At 54.7% G+C, this 16,514-nt stretch overlaps 4 protein-coding genes and 3 non-coding genes across 7 annotated transcripts; 2 read left to right on the top strand and 5 right to left on the bottom strand.

Moving 5' to 3' along the window:
* Nucleotides 1-573: 573 nt before the first annotated feature.
* VDBG_10207 (conserved hypothetical protein) lies at nt 574-2,914 on the bottom strand (the record flags this gene model as incomplete). Its single annotated transcript, XM_003009789.1, has 6 exons — nt 574-1,105; nt 1,168-1,331; nt 1,828-1,988; nt 2,050-2,095; nt 2,256-2,471; nt 2,765-2,914. The coding sequence occupies 6 exons, from the start codon at nt 2,912-2,914 to the stop codon at nt 574-576; spliced, it is 1,269 nt and encodes a 422-aa protein (XP_003009835.1).
* A 2,547-nt stretch (nt 2,915-5,461) lies between these two features.
* VDBG_10206 (dihydroceramidase) lies at nt 5,462-6,094 on the bottom strand (the record flags this gene model as incomplete). The annotated part of the gene is made up of 1 exon (XM_003009788.1): nt 5,462-6,094. The coding sequence occupies one exon, from the start codon at nt 6,092-6,094 to the stop codon at nt 5,462-5,464; it is 633 nt and encodes a 210-aa protein (XP_003009834.1).
* Nucleotides 6,095-6,902: 808 nt separating this feature from the next.
* Nucleotides 6,903-8,162, bottom strand: VDBG_10205 (ligninase H2; the record flags this gene model as incomplete). Its single annotated transcript, XM_003009787.1, has 1 exon — nt 6,903-8,162. One exon carries the CDS (start codon nt 8,160-8,162, stop codon nt 6,903-6,905), a length of 1,260 nt encoding a protein of 419 aa, XP_003009833.1.
* Nucleotides 8,163-11,326: 3,164 nt separating this feature from the next.
* VDBG_10204 (conserved hypothetical protein) lies at nt 11,327-14,159 on the bottom strand (the record flags this gene model as incomplete). Its single annotated transcript, XM_003009786.1, has 3 exons — nt 11,327-11,963; nt 12,026-12,139; nt 12,196-14,159. 3 exons carry the CDS (start codon nt 14,157-14,159, stop codon nt 11,327-11,329), a joined length of 2,715 nt encoding a protein of 904 aa, XP_003009832.1.
* An 824-nt stretch (nt 14,160-14,983) lies between these two features.
* VDBG_15222 lies at nt 14,984-15,066 on the top strand. The gene has a single exon. It is a non-coding gene; the product is annotated as a tRNA-Leu (tRNA).
* A 468-nt stretch (nt 15,067-15,534) lies between these two features.
* Nucleotides 15,535-15,605, bottom strand: VDBG_15221. The gene has a single exon. It is a non-coding gene; the product is annotated as a tRNA-Gly (tRNA).
* Nucleotides 15,606-16,315: 710 nt separating this feature from the next.
* VDBG_15220 lies at nt 16,316-16,387 on the top strand. The gene has a single exon. It is a non-coding gene; the product is annotated as a tRNA-Met (tRNA).
* The last annotated feature ends 127 nt before the right edge of the window (nt 16,388-16,514 follow it).

The following is a 16,514-nucleotide window of genomic DNA, read 5'->3' as shown; positions in this document are numbered from 1 at the left end:
TTATGAGACACGAGGGTGCTTATCGAAAGGGTCTGAGGGATGGTACATGAGGTGTGGTGTGACATGGGTGAAGCTGAGACATTCTGCCGGACTGCCGGACCCTTCGACACGGGAAATAATAATGCAGATCAAGAAATGGTATAAGACTGATGCAGACGCCTCATCCGTACTCCCCGGTGGCCGAGATCACATGCCAAAATTGGTGAAGTGATACGATCCCTGAGTAGTACGATCTCAAGATGTTACTCTTGATCTCAACTCCGTACAATGTACCCCGCCCCCCTTTTCTCCCCTCGGCACCAACCAAGTGCAGGTCGACATGGCTCCAAATGACATGTTGCACAGTGGCATTGGTTGTAAGACAAATCGATGGACATAAAAATCAAGATTGACTGCCAATAATCTGCCTAGTGACCGAAGATCGGGATCAAGAAACAATAACGGCGCGGGAGCTTGAGTTCTGGTCGTTACAGTCAAGATTCGGCTCAAGACATGAAAAAGACCTCATCTGGAACAGATGTCTTACATTGGTGAATACCATCCAATACTTTTGCTGAAGGCCTAGGCAGGTCTTCACACATACACATAACACAACGGCTCTCCACTGAGGGTGTTGATGAAATGTCCAATAGTAACGTCTTTCGCCAGCACGCCCACAAAGTTGGTATCTTCCTTGACTGCGTTCCGGCTGGGAGGATTGTTCAGGATCGTAATGATGCCCGCAACTTGGTCCGCCTGCAACGGATGTAGCGTCTGCCAGATCCAATACAAATAATCTATCATGGTATGGTGGAGGAAGAAGGAGGGGTCATTTGGCGATGAGAACGGGTCAGTCGCCTCGCCACCGATAACAGCATGACCAGCAGCGTGCATCCCCCCAAAACCACCCGAAAACCGGCCCTGGAGTTCATTCTGGAATGAGAGAATGGTATGGCTGGCGTCACCCACAGTCATGGTGATGAGATTCTTTGCGGTCATCCACTCTATGAGCGTATGGGAGTTCAGGTCGCGTCTCAAGCAACGGGGGTTGTAAGCGAATTGACCTCCAGGATTTGCCTTGACGCCGCTTCTGCCAGGTCGTACGGGCCCGATGTTGGTGGTCGAGCTAGAAACAAGTTGGCAGTGCCGTAGTGGTTTGATGGGTACAAATTGGAACATCGATCTCACTTGGGCAGAGGGCCAGTCGTGATGCAGCCGCCGCCGTCACCCGAAGGGATTTTGACAAAGTCCATGTCAGCCGTGCTGCCATGTTGTTCCCAAAATTTACCGTCACCGCCAATATTGTATTCGCTGCCGTCAAATAAAGGGATTTCGGTCGGATTATCTCGATACTTGAACCAACTCCAGTACTATGATCTGGCTAGCGGATGTCTCGATGGCAAGGAGGAGATAGGGAGGGACTAAACTACCGGTTGGTATCCCGCGTACCCACACTCGTCTCTCAGAGCCGTCTCGTACGAATGGATAAAGTCCCGGTGCCATGTCAAAAAGTTCCTAACGACGATGAGCACCAGTATGATTCAATTAAACCTGAGGAGTAGCACGTACGGTCCCATAAATGCTCAATGTCTGGTTGATGTGGATGGCTACAAAGTCATCATATCGAGTGCGAGCACCAGGAACAGCCGCAGAATCGACCTTTAACGGCCTAGTCAGGAGCTATTGAACTGCGCTGACATATGCTTCCTTCTCGCTGAGACACAGACCATCCCTTCATGAATAGTCAATCTCAACTTGATAGATGATGAAGAATGATACCCTCGAACGTTGTGACGGGGCATGCTATGGGGTGCAAAAAAGAGGAATCACTGACCAGTGCTTGCGTACATTGGCATTATGAAGGGAGCAGTCATCGACGGAACGCTCTGAGCTTTCTCCGGCCCTCTCCAGCGCCTCGGTAGCCTGGTCGTTGAAGCCTCGGAGCAGCTCCGCAGCACCAGGAGTCTCAACGGCATCGCCCGTTGGTGTCAAAAATGCAGCACTCAAAGCTACAAGTAGGGTATGGTAATAGGGAGAATATATGACAGAGGCGGTCAGAAAGATACAAACAACTGTAGAGATGACTTGTAAGAAGGCGCTTGAACAACCACATGGCCTATATTCGTTTCCAGTACAGAAGAGATCCGCTGGGGCTGGGGCTGAGAGCAGTTGGAACACAAATACACCTTGGTACCACTGTACCGTGCCTTTCGAACGCATATTCATATATTCAGTCGTTCGTTGAAAGCCATATAGCCGCTACTTGGAATACCTACGCGTACGGTTTGGCTTATTTGGCGAGGCGCAACCTCGTGCCGGCGCCTTGGCCGAGGAGAGCACACGAGCACGCGATCATACTTTGATGGGTTAAAATAAGGTGCGGGTCGACCTAAGTCTCGGGGTGTGAATTGATCATTCAAGTGAGAAGGAGCAGTCGTTATAAAGGCCAGCTGAATCATTATCGGCGTGATAATATACGGGCTGCCTGAGGGCTGTCAATCCAACGTCGCGGTGCAGGCCAGCGTTCTAGTCCAGTGTCTCATCCAATACAAGATACGGCTCCCTACCTCATTTAAGACCCGAAGCCATCCAGCCTGGTAATCGACTAGCAGAGGCGATCAGGCAGGTGGAAGCACGGGTATTGCGGAGAGATGATGGCCAACGGCGAAGTCCCACGGCGGTACTTCGTCACGGCTCTCTTCACTAGGTGTGCTGTGAGTAGGTAGGTATGCGGAGGCAACCTTGCCCACATTTTGCTGGAGGTTTGAACCTATTCCCTACCTACCTCAATGGAGGGCGAGGACAATAGAGGCATCGGCAGTGGTCCGCCTGTCGAAAGGTTGCGAAGCCGAAAGATAGTTCCGTAGCCAGCCCAGGCTTGGTTGAAGTCGGAAATGACGAAGCAGATAGTCGGCAACATCGAGATCCAATTCATTGGGAATGTGAATCTCTCAACGTGGCTTAGGTCCTACTACCCAGGGCCAAATCAATGCGTTCTCTTGGCCCCGAGTCATCTGTCGCGGCGGCATCTTGTTGGCTACCTACCTAGTTAATTCGGTGACTGGCAAGGTTGAGGTGACATCTTCTCGTCCCAAATAAGGGGCGCAGGCATGGCGATCGCGCTCCATCCTCCGGTCAGACGCCGAGAAGCATTGTGAGGCCTCATGACTACCAAAAATGGACGACATGTCGTTGAGGCCTCTTTATCGTACCCACAGACAATGGGGTCTGGGGTTGGTAGCCACGTAAGAGTTGTTTTGGCGATCATTGCCATTACTGAGGCTGTTTGGTTCTCACAACCAGGTTCGAGACGTTTTCTATCCCCGTGATGAGCGTGACTCGCTAAACTCGGCTATGGTGGCTGCAATGTAACTGCCGTTAAACGCGACGGGATGCTGAACCCGCTCGTCTACGGACTCTCTCTCAAAGCTTTGGTATTGAGACAAGCCTGCACACCAAGGTCGGCACCTTTCGAAAGACCAACACCGTGACTACATGCCGGCCTGACAGGTGAACTTCTAACTCGGGCAACTTGCTGTCTGCCCCTCCCCCCACCGCCGCTTGACCCAGGTTACGGCCGCAGAGAGCAGCGCTCTAGTGGCAGGTGATGGGAACTTTCACGCCTCAACCGTTTCCTAGGTACCGTTTCGGTGGTGCGACATGTTCAGGTTAACATGAGATCCTGCTCGGATGACTTCATCTTGCCTAGAGGTGGCGGACGGACGCCGTGGATACTCACACGCGCGGCGCGGGTAGCCATGAGTATCGTTAGAGCGGTTGCAGGATCCGTTTCGGTCAAGTTAAGAGGTAGAAAGCCCTTCTCTGCAGTTGCAGCGCCGAGCCTAGGATTGAAGCCAGGCCCGCAGCCTGGCTGTTGCCCAGGTCGCGGCACATGACACCGCAGCCAACGGTACAGAGTACGCCCCACGATACAAAGTGAACTAGCGCGTCAATGCAAAGCTGAGGACCTCCCATGGCAGTAGTCCGGGAGTAACGTGGTTGATCAGATCAATACCTGCATGGAGAAGCGCATGTGCCATTGGTAACAAGAGCAGTGATACTGGGGGCGAGGAGACGGTTCTGCATCGGAGGAAACAAGAAAATTGCGCCTCTGCAAGAACGGCCAATGGCGATTCACAGGTCTTGGGGAGCTGCAGGTATTTCAAACAGCATCGCCGATTGTGCTACTCCCAAGACGAGGGGATCGCCGGCGAGGAAGGACATGGGACCGGGGAGCGATAGTCTGTCGGGAGGGGGAAGGGGGCGTTTGCTTGGTAGATTGTCACGCGTGACTGCTTGTAAAGCTTGGTGCCAACCAGCGATCTTCTTCACGACCGAGGGGAGCTCGATGCGCAATGAAAATGAGAAAAAAGACACGCCTGTCAGACGTCCGTCAGCACCCACCCCGTTTGCGCGCCCAAAGGCAAGACCACAAGACAGGGACGAGATCATCAAACGCCCTCTATACAGCTTTCCAGAAGAAGAGCCGCCACCTTTGCAGGCAGTTGGAGGGCAACCGGAGCCATTCACTCTAGGGTGCCGAGGATATCAATCATCAACCAGGGTGGGATCTGTGGCTCTTTTGGAGAACCCAGAGTAGGTCGAATACTATAGAAATGATTCTCCTGAGAAATGGGTTAGCTGCTGTCTTGCGAGGCTGTCATGCGTAGGCGCTGGTGATGCTCCTGGTAGGGGGTGGCTTACTGAAGTATTGTCGACATGAAGAAGAAAAAGAGAAAAGGTGAAACGGGCAGTCAGCGTCGACAACTTTATAGGCGATCTGAGGTGCTGACCCACTCGTGGCCGGCCAGCATATTTGGCCAATCAAGCTTACAGCATCCGCATTGTGGGGGCCTCGTAAATGAGAATTTTCTCCCACTGGGTCTCCCTCTGTGTGCACGTGATGTCGGGTGAACTGCGTCGTCCAGATGTGTTTGTCGAGTTGACCCTTGCTCCCGAGTTTGCTGCTGGAGGTTTTCCCTTGCATGATATTTGCACAACCTCCTTTCTTTCGGGTGATGTGTTGTTGTTGAATGCAAATGCTTGAGCGGAGCTGAAGCTGGAAGACTTCGGTATCAGACACACTACACGTGAGCGATCAGTCAGTCGTGGCATCAAATGATTGCCTCGCAAACGACAGAGGGTTGCCTTGCTATTCAAAGTGTCTCTCATGAATTATGCAAAGTAGCCCTGTGAGGTAGCTCTATGTTGACGGACCTAATGTTCGTGTCCTAGCCCCCGAACCATGGGAATTAGTAGACCCATCAATTGTGGCTTTTTTTACTGATCAACATGTGTGTTAGTCGATTGTAATGAAGATGATGATGACGGCGCTCCAGTCGAACACTACATAGATTAGTCGCGAACTGGATGCCTTCTTATTTCGTCTACAAGGTTGGATTCTATGTTGTCAAGTTTGACTGCCCATATTATCCATGGACAACAAACACCGTACAGATTCTGCGTCGTCCAGCCATCCTCATCACCTCTTGTGCCTGGCCTCCTTCTCCTGCCTATGTGCCTTCACAACCGCCTCGTCCTCTGGCGTCACCTTGATCGGCTCCTCTCCCGTCAACATTCTGACGAGCCGGATGTAGTGACTCGCGCCCAGCGCCGTTAAGAAATGCCACCAGCCATGCAGCTCTAAGCCCCAGCTGAATGGCATGCCCACCTTGTCCCTCAGGGCCCTCAACCCGAGGCATAGCTCTAGATCGACGTTCCACAGCGCGTACCCTGCCAGCAGAGCCCAGCCGGCGCGCGCAAAGCTTCGCATCAGCACCCTCTTCTGCGCCCCCGAATACCCCGTCTTGCGCACCAGATATAGTGTGCGTGGCCAGATGAACGTCAGCAGCGTGATGAAGGTCCACATGTGGATGACGATGCGGCCGCTGCGGGCGTAGATGACGGACACGGTGCCAATGCCAAAGGTCAGCGTCAACGCGACGAGCACGCGGTGAAAAGGCGTCTGGTTCAGGGCGTAAATGGGCTGGAGGAGGGCACCGGCAAGGAGGAGCATGGATAGGTCGTCCATGAGCTGAGGCGCCTGACGCATGGTGCCGTGGAACATGGCGGACGTGACGCCGACGCAGACGAGGGAGAAGGCCATGAAGTCCATCTTCCGATACCATGGGTTTACAGGATTGGCACTCTTTGCGTAGCGGAAAGCATAGTAAACTACAGCAGGTCAGATGGAGGATGGTCTCATCTTGGGATAGAGTCGGCACAGACTGTAAGATAAGTTGGTCAGGGTGTTGATGAATTCGGCTATGTAGCTTGTAACGGCATAGTCTTCCTCGCAGAAGCTGGGCAATAATCAGTATGCTTCTGAGGGGCCCTGTTGGCACGAGATGGTCCTACTTGGCCACGCTGGTCGGAGTGCCCCAGAAACCTGAGTCGGCATTCGGATCGCCAACGTAACGAATATTGTGGTGGCCCATGGCTAGAAATCTGGAGGCGACCGGATTGGGGGGAAGAGGGGGAGGGGGAGTGCTGTGAAGTGAAGTGGTAAGGTAAATTGATTACAGGTACGGAACCGCCTCTTGCACTACCCAACGTCGGTCATTTGGCTTTGCGTATGCACTTCCTTCTACTTCCACCTGCCCTGCCCTGTTTCAGGCCGTTGTTTTTACGCGGAGCCGAGGATACTAAACTAGGCCGACTGGTGCCACCTGGGTGACGTAGGGGATTTGTACACACCTCCTAGGTAAGGTCCTGCAAGGTAGGGGACAAGGTAGAAACACTCCGAGACAGATTCTGGACGTTGTGCAACTTGTTGCTAACTGTTTAACAATAATTCATCTATCATGTATTTCATTACTACTAAGTTTATTTGATTACCCCATGTGTCGATGGGCCAGATTCCCAGCATCGTTGCCATATCACCGAAAACGCCTACCAGTTCTTAATGCAGAATCCTCTCTCCATCAAGCCGCCGGCGTCACGGCAGCAGGTGCCGTGGGGCTCGCTGTGGCAGGAACCTCGTCCACGACAAGGTCGCCCGCCAGCAGGTTCTCCGCAATCTTGGCCGCCTTGCCCTTGCGATCAGTGTTGTTGAGCCACTTCTCGACCTTGCGCTGATCAGAGGGCGAGAACTTCTTGGTGGTGGGCGGCAGGACTTTGGTGCATTCGGTCAGCTTGTTGATGTTGTTGACACCGAGGAGAGACAGTCGGATGTATTCGCGGGCGTAGTCTTCGTTCCAGTGGTTTTGTCCGCCGCCACCAGAGAACTCCTTCCACTCCTTCTTCGTTGTAGGGTGTTGCGACAGCTTAATATCGCTGGGGAAGCGGAATACACGCGCTGGTGCCTTGCCCGTCGTCTCAGGGTAGAACTTAACGTCCCAAACGCCGGGTGTGCTGTCCTGAGGGTCACCAGCGCGGGACTCGTTCACGAACATCTGCTGGCTCGTCGTGTGTGCGCCGACAAGGGCGACGAGGCCGTGCGGGCCGATAGTCTTGTCACGGAACAGCGCGATCAGGCTGTCGGCATCCGCATTAACGTCTGGCAGGAGGTTGTCGGGAGCGGGCGTGGCGCTGTCCTTGCGGCCAACATAGGTCTTGATGCGGGGGCCAAGAGGGCATGTCACGGTGGCAACATTGGCGCCCATCTGAATGAGGTCGGCCATGCCAATGTCCCAACCCTGCCCTCGGTAGTTGTCATACATTTGTTGGAAGCGAGCGCCCATCTCCTGCAGACCATTGTTCTCGGAGCGATCCAGCTCGCTCTTGCTGAGAATGATACTGCCGTCTGCGCCATTGCCTTGGCTGGCTGTAGACTTGGACCAGCCGGCGGCGTCGTGGAATCCCATGCGGACGGCAAAACGGGCCCACTTTGTACAGCGACCCGACTGGCCAGCCATGAAGCCATACATGTCTTTGGCGATGTAGCTCCAAATGCAGCAAGTGTCCGCCTTGCACGCTGCCGAGTTCTTGGGGGGAACCTTTGTGTATTTTTCATTGGACTCAGGATTGCCCTTGCCGGTGAGCAACTTCTTGATATCCTTGCCAACATTTGTGAGATCTTTGTCCTTGAGAGTGACAAGGTCGCCGAGAAGCTCTGTTGAGTCGCCCTCATCTGCCTGTCGTGACATGATCTCGCCGAGGGCTTTACCCATGCCCGGGTGTCCGAGCACGCCCGGCACAGAGGCCAGGGCTACTGTTGTTGTCAAGATGGTAGAAAGATGCATGGTGCAAATGAAGTACTAAGCTAAGTGGTGGCAGGCTGGGGCATTTCCAGCGTAATGACTGATGACAGTGTTTGGTGCGTTGCCCGTTCTGGAAGATGGGGGCGTAGGAGGTGGTTTACTGATCAGGTGAGGATGGTGATGACAGACACAATCCCCGGAGAGTTGAGGCTGGTGACTTGCTCTTTATATCTGCCCGTCCTCGAACATGTCGATAGCTGCGTGGACATGGAGGGCTTGACCTCGCGTGGTCGAGCCCATCAGCCCCGAGGCTTACAAGCGAGCTCAATCCCCTGTCGAGCCGCTTGTCGACCAGCAGTCGTCTGACGCTGTCAGGGGCATCGAGACGACCGTTCTTTTCTCTGGAGCGTATACACATCTGTCGGAAGCTAAGACTGCCAGCCCCGAAAGGTCGTTCCCGGCTACCTGGCTCAGGCCTCGCCAGTTACTTGGCTAGGCACAAGGCCCACTCCAGGGACCAAGCCGAAGAACAAAGGACGGGAAGGGGAACCTCTTGCTGATCCCGAATTAGCAGACATACTCTGGCTGGACCCCTTTCCCTCCGGACAGGGGTTAGAGCACCCGGGGTAGTGCGATGCGCCCTGGTGCGGACGGAATCAACCCCCAAGAGCGACTTTGTCGATTGTTTGTCAATTGGCTAAAGCCAGTAACTGTTTGTATGCCCCCCCCCCTCTCAGTGTCCACCCACCACATAGTCTCGTATTGCGGGCATGGCGGGCCTGGGCCTGGAAAGTCTCCCAGTCAGCACTGGGCTGCAGAGAGGTAAGCTTCGTTGGCTCCGCACCGATCTGACTGGAGCCACATGGTTATTGTGCCGCCCTTTTCGCTGGCCTCACCGACTAGCTGGCTCGATGAATGACTGCACAGGCAGGGAGCGAGTCGAGATGGTGCCCAGGGCGTCTAGGGCTGGACCATGATCGTCGGAGCTATCGAGCGCCATGGGTGAGGTGGCAGGGTGGCAGCCCGGATGATCATGAGCAAGCTGTGTGCTAAAGGCCGTTGGATGACCACCTGAAGGAGACGGAGGTGCGCATTGTCACCGTTAAGCCATCCGAGCGTGGCACTTTTCGATCGGATGGCATGATTTCTTCTGTCCTTCTGCACGACAGTTACGAAGTGAGATGCAGGTCCGGCGTGTCACCAAGAGTCGCTCACCGGGCGCGCGCAGTGCCTACGACTGGGTTGAGCGGAGACTTTGGAGGCACCAGGGACGGTCAGCTCAGCTGCCTGACGGTCACCACACATCCCGCACTCTCAGCTGATTCTGCTGCGAGAATGGTCAGAGAGCCACAGAAAGCTAGAAGCCAGGAGCCAGGAGCCGGGTCCAGATCCCAGACATGTCTTAGAGAGCTGACCACACCAAGATGGAAGCAAAAAAGGTCCTGGGAAACAAAGAGCCCAGGCTACTGGAGACCAACAGTCGAGGTGGGGAAAACAAAGAATGACCCTGGGGAAGTCCTTTTTCGACGAGCCTCACGTGCTGCGCGTGGCAGAAATACAGCGTCTGTAGCTGAAAGCTCCCACAGCGAGGATCGCCCAAGTCGTGCTGGTCTTGCATGCCTGTCACATCCGAGGCAGCCCACCCTGACGTCGGGCACTTTGGGATAATGTAACCCTCTTCCCAGGCCAGTGGGAAGGGTATCGAGGCTCGGCAATAGACATAATCGGGTAGTCCGGGGAGGGGGGGTCAAAGAGAAATGAACATGCTGTGGGTTCTTTGTGGTCGGCAAGCGACAGAAGGAAAGTCAGCTCGGTCGGTACTCGTTGCAGTAGCCTGGCGGGCTAGGCCGAACAAGGAACGATGAGGCGAAGGCTGTTCTGATTGTGGGAAGGACGCCTGAGGCTAAGCCAATGGCATAGACCATCTTGGTCATCAATAGTACGGGGCTGAATGACAGGATTCGGATATTGAGGTCTACCACGAGAGGCAAACGATGTGATGTTGGCTGGATGCTCGACCCTGACGCTCTTTCCATTCGTTCCTTGGGCGAGCCATGTCGATAGGTAAGAGCACGTCGAGTGATGGGGCAGTTCGCTTCAACTTGTATGCCACGCTATTACAGGCTGACTTAAGAAGGCGCCTGAAAAGGAACCATGCATGACACGTAAAAGATAGATAGGTCGGTCTGCTCGATTGTGGGAGGATCGTTTTCGGTCGTTCACGTTGCGTTCACGGCACAGCTGGGCAGCGGGACTCGAAGATCAGATGGACTAGAGGAGATAAGTGGGAGCGCAAGCCCGTGGAGTGGCTAGCAGGCCATCTCTTTGTGTACCTACGTACCTTGATGAGTGTGTGGTGTGTGACTTCGGGCGAGAGTTGGGGTGGCATGGAAAAATGGTCTGGGCGTAAGGTAGCCATAAGGTGGTACCTACGCAGCACGGGCTTCTCACGTGCTAGAGAGTTCCGAGTGGCTTCTTCTGGGCCCAAAACCCCGTCGAAAAGGCTGCGGAGCTGAACAAAGAACCTGATGAGGTCAATATGCGGAAGTACTTGGCCATGCCTCGTCCGAAGTCGACCTCCAGAGACTTGGTAACAGGTCTCGACCAGCACCACTGAACTCTCATGATCACTGATCCTTCTAATCCGCATAACTTTCTTTCCGCTGTCAGAAGAGTCAGGCGGTTCCTGAGCAAGGACTTCCTCCTACGGCAAGGCATACATCCATTTTGTGCACTTCTGCGTCGTCCGATTGGAATACCCAATGTCCGCCGATGAGTCGCCAGGAACTACCTCAACATGACGGAGGCGCAGAGTCAGAGGCACGGCTGTCGAAGAACACCTGAACACCAATTGCCTCGCATGGCGAGGGTCAAGCCGCGAGCCGTGATTGCCGGTTAGCTCTATGGCACGGACACGATTGAACAAGTACATACGAGGCTTGAGTGACAGCGGCTGGCCGAAAATCGGTGGCTCTCTGACTTCAACTCAGATGCGCTCGCGGAAGCCACGCCATTGCTGTGCAGAGACAGCCGTCGAATAAGTCCGCGCCCTCGAGTCACCAGGTCTCACGAGGAACCACATGCTTAATGCCTTTGACAAAGATCGACATGTCATGCTTCCCCCATCTCTTCTTTGAAAGGACTATAATCTCGGCAGACTGCCAAATCTCAACTGACAATGCGTCCCTGAAACGAACCCGTCTACCTTAGACCGACACAAGCTTGATTGTAGCCCCATCGTCGCCGAAACTTGTCTGCCAACCACCGCGTGCCTCGACCGCCCCATTGCTGATCACTCTCCACTGCTTCTCAGTTCGCGAATCAATCCAGACAATGACCGATTGAGCTCTTGGGCCATCCGCCGGCTGTTTGACGTTCAACGTCACGCTTTCACCGTCATATGAAAACTCCTCCACCATGCCGGCGTCAATCTCGACCAAGATGCTGAGTGGACCGATGTAGACGCGTCGCTTCACTGCGTCCTTCGGCTGTACTGTGACAGAGCTTGCTTGACGATCGAGGATACCGCCGTAGGCCACGAGACCGACCTCTGAGTCGTCTGCCACGTACACGCCACCACTGAGCGCCATGCCCAGGAACCCCCCACCGTAGTCTCCTGTTATGCCGTCCCATTTCTGGGTGTCTGGCCATGCGTGATATGCTACCGAGGGGAAACCAACCTGGTTGATGTTTGACACGGGTGCAGAGGAGCCTGCGTATCCAACGCGGACGAGGTATGAATCGCTCGGATCATCGCGGAAGGCAGCGAGAAGAACCTGCGCGTTGAGACCGGATCCGTAGTGATGGATCTGTCGCTCAATGCGCCGCAGTTTCCCACCATAGCTGCGGCTGGGGCTTAGTCAAATGCTCTGCGCGCTTCGCTCCAATCAACAGCATCCACTTACATGAAGTCCCAGTATCGACGGGCACATCCATTCCAGCCCCAGTGAGGGACCGTCGGCATATATCCAAGAACACTGTCGACTGTTTGCGCAGCTGACCCATCGAAGCCGAAATGTCTACATCACACTTGTCAGTATCTTGCAGGATACCAGGCCGATGAAGCGGCACTTACTTCGTCCAGTAGTAGACACCCTCCTGTCCAGTCGAGTCCCATGCCATTTCGCTGCCGTAAGGTACATCCTGCGAGTCCCAAAGCTGAGCACGCTCTCGCATTCTTGCTTCCAGCTGCTCTGCTTTATTCGTCTCGCCCTCGCGAAAGAGATCTTGTAAGATGAAACCAAATACCGTCTCGCCCATCAAACCCATATCATTGTACCATATCTCGGAATCCGTCATGCGGTGCGCAGTTCCCCAGGCCTTTTCAAGGTACCATGACCAGTCATGGCTTACCAAGTCAGGATACGCTCTCGCGACGCGATACAAAACCCAGTATACGGCTGCTGGGTGAACATAATTGTAGGCGCGGTCGATGAAGTAGGAGTTTTCTCGGTTCCACGACGTCCAGCTTGTCCAGTCAATGTTCGAGCTGTAGTTGTAATCAATGCGATCGGGGTCATAGTAGAATATGGACTTTCGCACTGAATAGTCCTCGAGCTGGATCTGGCCCCAGACAACCTTGTTGACAAACTCGTCCAACTTCGCGACCTCTTCGGCATCTGGTTGCAAGACCTGCTTCATGGCGGCAGCGACATAGGCTCCAGTACCCCCCTCGTCGCTGAGTCCAGCCACCCAGGCTCGCGAGTCCTGCTCAACGATGGCGCCAGCCTCGTAGTCGTAGGTCATTACAGAAGGCGTGCGGTTGAAGAGGTCTGACTCATCAGTGAACCAGGCATCATTGAAGAGAAACCTGCCCATATCGGCGAGCGCCTCGCTGGTCGGCTTGGTGATAAAGTAATGGATGGTTTGCACCTTGCCGTCGGCATACTTGACCGTCAGGCGTACACGACCCCATGCGGATTCCGCACTTGACGGAGTTACTGTATACCCACCATTGTCATTCTCCGCAACACGTAGAGCGCCGGCCGGCGCAGAAGAGAAGGAGCTGATTTCGGATGACGCGTTGATGAACAACTGACCCGGCAAATCTCTTGCGAGGAGGTATCCCGGTATGCCCAGTGCAGTAGGCGTACCGGTCTTACGGACAGCGTCATCGAAGCCTCGGACGCCGTCAGTTGCAACCGTGAAGCGAAGCCCGAACTGCAGGGTTCCACCAGACTCAAGGGTCCGTGACGAAGGGTTGTTCCAGGGCCCTTGCTCGGCCGCGGCCCACTCCTTCTCGGCCCACGCCTGGGACAAGACCTGCCATTCGTAAAAGCCCTCGAATGTCTGACTCCCGTAGCCTGTGTCCTGGAATGATGGCTCTACTAGATTGCGATATGCCTCGAGTGGTGTGCTCGTGCCCCCCAGCGGTGTAACAACGAGGGCAGCGCGAGAGCCACGGACCGGGTTGACAGGCGTCACGCGGATCTGACCAGCGTCGAGACCGATGTACGGGTCCGATAGGGAGCAAGACTTCTGCATTTCGAGGGGTTCGCGATGAGTGAAGATGCTGTTGAACTCGGCCGGGAAGCCGAGGCTGCCGAGCTCGAGGGTCGCGTCCCCGGTGTTGACGATTGTAAAGCGGAGTCCAAGGTCGCCATCCACCTCGAGCCACTCACGAGTGATGTTCAGTGGGCTTGCTGGAAGAGTCGGCCCCAAGCCTGACGCAGCGAGGGCACCCCCAAGGCTGAGGGACTCGACGGGCTGTCGCTTCTTCGCCGAGTCACCGTCGATCCAGGCTGTGCTCCCCTCTTCGCGGTAGCGGTAGGTGATGTCACCCCAATGATACTGGCCATCACGGTTGCGGCGGTCGAGGTAATCGAAGGGTAGGAAGTCGAAGCTCTCTCCTGTCACACGAAGAGAGGCTAGGACCTGGGCATCCCGGACAATGCGGGCGCTCAAGTTGGGTGTATCGATCTCGACAAAGCCGTTCTTAAGTCCTAGTGTGTCTGGAGGGAAGTTCGTTCCCTGACCGAGGACTGAAGCGGCAAGCACGCTGATGATGGCTGATGGCCAACCTGGTGCGAGGAATGGCATGCTGGGCAGCCTGCAGTCTTCCGGGATGCGATGATAGGTCTTGAGGAGTCAACTTGTCCGCTAATCAGCAAGGACCAGGCCATTCTCTGACCTGAAGATCACACTCATAAATACCCAACCAGGCGTTATATATCTTCTTCTTGAGACTCTCACCCCAAAACGAATTCCGGCGCCCCAGACGAAACGAGGGGGCAACAATGGCTCCGCATAGTAATGATCCGATCCTCAGCAATGGCGAGCAAGTGCCGGAACTAGATGCTAAAATCACCGAGCTGCCCTTTTGGTCGCCTTCATGTAGATCCTCAGCGCATTCCCCAGACATTCCACAGAGCATCTGACGTCGGGTGCGGGGTACTCCCGTATCGTCCTCTGGCGACTGATCGATCACTCGGGACTGAAGCGCCGGGACATCATTGGGGCGCAAGAATGAAATGCATTGTCTCCTCAGCCTCGAAGTGGGTTTGGATGCAACGTGCGATCAAAAGAGATCATGATGCATGATGAAGAGACGGGCGTAGAACCCGCATCCGCAGATCTGGAGGTTCCGTCCGACATGGGCGTGGGACTGGCTGTTGCTTGAATGTTCTCGCCCCTAGAAGGATTGTGCGAGAGTCTCATGGCCGGGGATTGCAGGCTAACCCGCCAAAACCTGCCACCGTCTCCGTCTCTTGTAAAACTCAGAGATGTCCTCCACCTGTAAATCCCCTTATAATCGCACAGTGGCGAGAATAAGAGTTCTTGTGGTCAGGACTGTCAGTGGGGAGCATGATCTGATCTGAGAATATAGGTAAGCTTACTGGGACTGCATTCAACAACCAACATTAGGATGGGTGGCCGAGCGGTCTAAGGCGCTAGCTTCAGGTGCTAGTCTACTTCGTAGGCATGGGTTCGAATCCCATCCCATTCAAATGATGTAACACGGTGGGCCGTCACTGACATACGTTTTTGTTCTGTGCTTCCAATTTTGCCACGGGGCAAACACAAATCGACGCTGATATGAAGCCGAGAGGTTCACACCGATTTTGGGCTGCTTGCATCGGAGACAACTTGCCAGCACTTGCAACCTGCCAGAGGATCTAGGCAGTGTCATACTGGGTTCATGAGCCCACATCCTCGAACACAATGCTCAACAGGGACAGCCTCACTCGTCAGTCAAGATGCATATTATTCCTCACAACTGTCGTTTAAGGCCTGAAACAGTGTCCCAACGCAGGATGTCTATTGTCCATGTAATGGTTCATTATTTAATCAGTCCCAACAGCGTCAATGTGATGATGTCTGGACCAGAACGCCGAAGCAAAGCACCAAAAAAGGAACCCAGAATCTCAGCGACACGTCTGATGATGATAATGCTGTGATGCTGCTGATGCCACGCTGCGTGAACTGGGAATCGAACCCAGGGCTCCCCGATGGCAACGGAGAATTTTACCACTAAACCATTCACGCTTTGATGAGAGATGGGCCCATCTGCGGCGATCATGTTGACCGGCAAGGGAGAGCGAACAATTGTCGCAAGCAGTGGGTATCGTGAGATTTTCAACGGGTGTTGTGCTTTTGTGACCGGGTGGGACGCAGAGAGTCAAGAAGCGGGGGCGGTGCGGCGTGGTGGGGACAGGAGAAGATTGTGTAGCCATACCCTTGAGGTAGATGGGCCAACTGGCCAATTCGTCCAGGACACCAACGCAGTCCGGACCAAGGTGGTAAAGCAGGCAAATGCAGGCTGCGTTCCTTATCCTACATGTAACGGGCATTACGGAAGCCACGGACTGATGCCAATACCTGCATGACCAAGTGCTTGAGTACTGTTCGAGGCCAATCAGTGGTGGCTGAATCAGGCGCGTTGTGCTCGATCGGGAAAGACTCGGAGAGGCCGCCGTCAACCTCAGGAACCTATGTGTACCCAAGGTCCCCTCGAACCCCTTCCGTCACGCGTGTCAGCATCAACGACAAGACCGTTTCCCCCGTCGTCACTGGCTTGAATGACCAGGCACCCGCTCGCCTGATGGGCCACGTCTTCGAGCTAGGGCTCGTTGGTCGGTTGCTGAACCCGGACGAGACCCACGTCGTCGCCCACCAAGCGGGCCGGTCACTGCTTGCTCCATCTCACGATGACTACATAGTACGGCAATCTTTGGCCTCATCTCAACATCGAACAAAGCAACTTGGCGCAGCGGAAGCGCGCCGGGCTCATAACCCGGAGGTCGGACGATCGAAACGTCCAGTTGCTAACCATTTCTTTTGAAGGTTCGTCCGCTGCTCGGGATACAGCCAGCCCGCAACTAGGGGTCTCCTCTTTTTGACCTTCACGGCGCCGCTCAGAGGCATGACCACCACGCACGGCAAATTCTTGTCCAG

Source organism: Verticillium alfalfae, genomic scaffold (assembly GCF_000150825.1).
Source record: "Verticillium alfalfae VaMs.102 supercont1.21 genomic scaffold, whole genome shotgun sequence".
In the NCBI taxonomy this organism is placed as follows: Eukaryota; Fungi; Ascomycota; class Sordariomycetes; order Glomerellales; family Plectosphaerellaceae; genus Verticillium; species Verticillium alfalfae.
The sequence above is the reverse complement of the archived record's forward strand: the minus strand, read 5'-3'. Positions and strand labels throughout refer to the sequence as shown.